The sequence below is a fragment of the Myotis davidii genome, unplaced genomic scaffold, assembly GCF_000327345.1.
Source record: "Myotis davidii unplaced genomic scaffold, ASM32734v1 scaffold480, whole genome shotgun sequence".
NCBI lineage: Eukaryota > Metazoa > Chordata > Mammalia > Chiroptera > Vespertilionidae > Myotis > Myotis davidii.
The window spans coordinates 385,968-388,251 of NW_006292360.1; the positions used below are offsets into that span (position 1 = coordinate 385,968).

The 2,284-nt window shown below is 59.3% G+C and overlaps 1 protein-coding gene across 1 annotated transcript; it reads left to right on the forward strand.

The window, feature by feature from the left end:
* The first annotated feature begins 309 nt into the window (after positions 1-309).
* On the forward strand, positions 310-1,861 carry LOC102764836 (chromosome unknown open reading frame, human C14orf2). The gene is made up of 3 exons (XM_006765881.2): positions 310-464; positions 1,141-1,164; positions 1,716-1,861. Exons 1-3 carry the CDS (start codon positions 341-343, stop codon positions 1,748-1,750), a joined length of 183 nt encoding a protein of 60 aa, XP_006765944.1. The 5' UTR covers positions 310-340; the 3' UTR covers positions 1,751-1,861.
* The last annotated feature ends 423 nt before the right edge of the window (positions 1,862-2,284 follow it).

Genomic DNA, 2,284 nt, shown 5'->3' on the forward strand with positions numbered 1-2,284 from the left:
ACGTGTTCCCAGTTTAAAGTTGTAAAGGTGGTGTGTGATCGGGCAGGACATTCGTGGAGGGCAGCCCTTGGGGGGCATTGCTGACTGCAGGATGGCATAGGCTTGAGGAACGAGGGTGGCTGACCGAGAACTGCTGGCCCAGTCGGCGTTGCGGGAGGGTGCAGCTCAGAGCCGAGAGCAGGGGCCTGTGGGGGGCGGGGGGGCAGTGGAGGGGGCGTCTGGCATCAGCAGATCCCCGATGAGTCGTGGGAAAGAGCATGAACTGCATGAATAGACCGAAATCTGCCATTTCTGTTTGAAACCATAGTCGTGTTACTAGTTCTCACTGCTTTCTTTCCAGATGTTTCAGAGCCTCGTGAGAAATGTGTGGGTCCCCATGAAGCCCTACTACACCCAGGTTTACCAGGAGATCTGGGCGGGCATGGGGCTGATGAGCCTCATCATCTACAAGATCCGCAGTGCGGGTGAGTGTCCTCGGGTTGCACTCCTGGGGTCGGGGCTGTAGTTCTTACCTGGGAGTGACCATCGGGACCCACTGGGCCTCCGTGAAAATGTGGGGAGCACACGGCGGCCGAGAGCTGTTTGGGGAAATAGGAATAAGACGTGGCCATCAGGGAACGGACTTTCCTTAGGTTCGGCCCGTGGTGTTTCGAATGCGTAGGAGAGAACCTTAGCTTTAAGAAATGCAGACTGGCTTTTCGGGGGTGAAGTCCTGGTATACAGTGTTTATTGCTCCTTTTCCATTGAGTGTTTGAAAAGAGTCATGGCAGGGTGACCATCTCGCTCTCCGAGGAGCAGAGGTGGGGCCCAATCACGCACTGACAGCGATTGGTTCAAAGAGGAGAAACAGGAGGAAATGTTCCAGTTGCCAGACGAGGGCTTGGGGGGTGGTGGGAGCCAGCGCTCCCTCGGCCGTGAGACGGGGCTCCCCTCGGCCATGAGACGGGGCCCCTCGGCCGTGAGACGGGGCTCCCTCGGCTGTGAGACGGGGGGCCCCTCAGCCGTAAGATAGCGCCCAATTCTGAGAGCTCCCTGTCGGCTCTGACCAGGCCGTGACCTTCCCGCCACGTGCTGGTCCCACACTGAAGTGGCTCCGGGCTTTTGTAAAGCACTGATCGCTTTTTCTTTCTTTTCTTTCAGATAAAAGAGCTAAAGCTCTGAAAGGTGAGGTGTTTGCTTTTTCAGTGGGTGGGAATGAGAGCCCCACCGGACTGGGGAGGGAGTCGGGGCCTGAAGGGAACGGAGAGGGTGCGATGGGGGCTTGCGAAGGTGAAGCCTGCTTCTCGGGGTCTGATGTTAGAGGCGGCGCTCACCCGTGTGCAGCAGGAGGGAGCATACAGGCAGGGAGCTGGCGCCCCTGTAGGGAAGCCCCAGTTGCTGGGAGCACCCCGCCTGGTCGGGGTGTGAGGGGAGCCCCATGATTTAGGCCCTGGTGCTGGGCAGGTCTTCACGTCGCTTCCCGAGTGACAGTGAAACGCTGTCATCTGAGCCCTGCACGCCCCGGGCTGCCCCTGGCCCTTGGGGGCGGGAGACATGACATGGCCCGCCGTCCATCTTGCACCTGCGAGTGAGCTGCGTGCACGCGTGGGCGGCCCGTGTAGAAACAGCCTCTTCGTACGATGGGACATGCTTACACTTTCTGGCTTGTTGAGGCTGAGACAGTAAACTGCACTCTGCTTGCTCTTCCTAACTATCTGTTGTGCTTCTTTCCAAAGGTTCGAGTCCCGCACCTGCTCATGGTCATCACTAGCAGCCGGGCCGAGGGCGCAGCGGGGAGCGTTGGCTGTTAGATGGGGACGAAGGACAGTATCTAGAAGTGCCATGCCCTTGCTGGCATGAATAAACATACCTTAGACACCACGCCTGCGCGCTCTCCCTCCCCCCGCCTGCGCCTGCCGACCCCACACGGACCTCTGACAGCAGAAGCAGCTGGGCGCTCCCTGAGCCGGTCGGCCTAGGGGCCCCCAGGACTGGTGCCAACATCTCAGTTCTCGTAGTAGTTGGGGGTCAGGCCTAGGCACTCTCCCGTCTGGTGCTCAGTGCCCGTAAGCTTGCCCACCGGGCTCTCCTGCGTCCTGGGAGGTGGGGGTGACGATGTGCACGTTCTGACTTAGAGCCGTTGGGAGGGGGGATGGAGAAGCATCCAGCTAAAATGCTTTAGAAAGAAGTCCCATTAGATCGCATGTGGGCGGAGGTAGACGCTCAGGACGTCATCAGGAGGCAGTCATGACATTCAGAACCATCGATCCTTCCCTCCGGTGAGGCTAACGCCACACGAATCCTG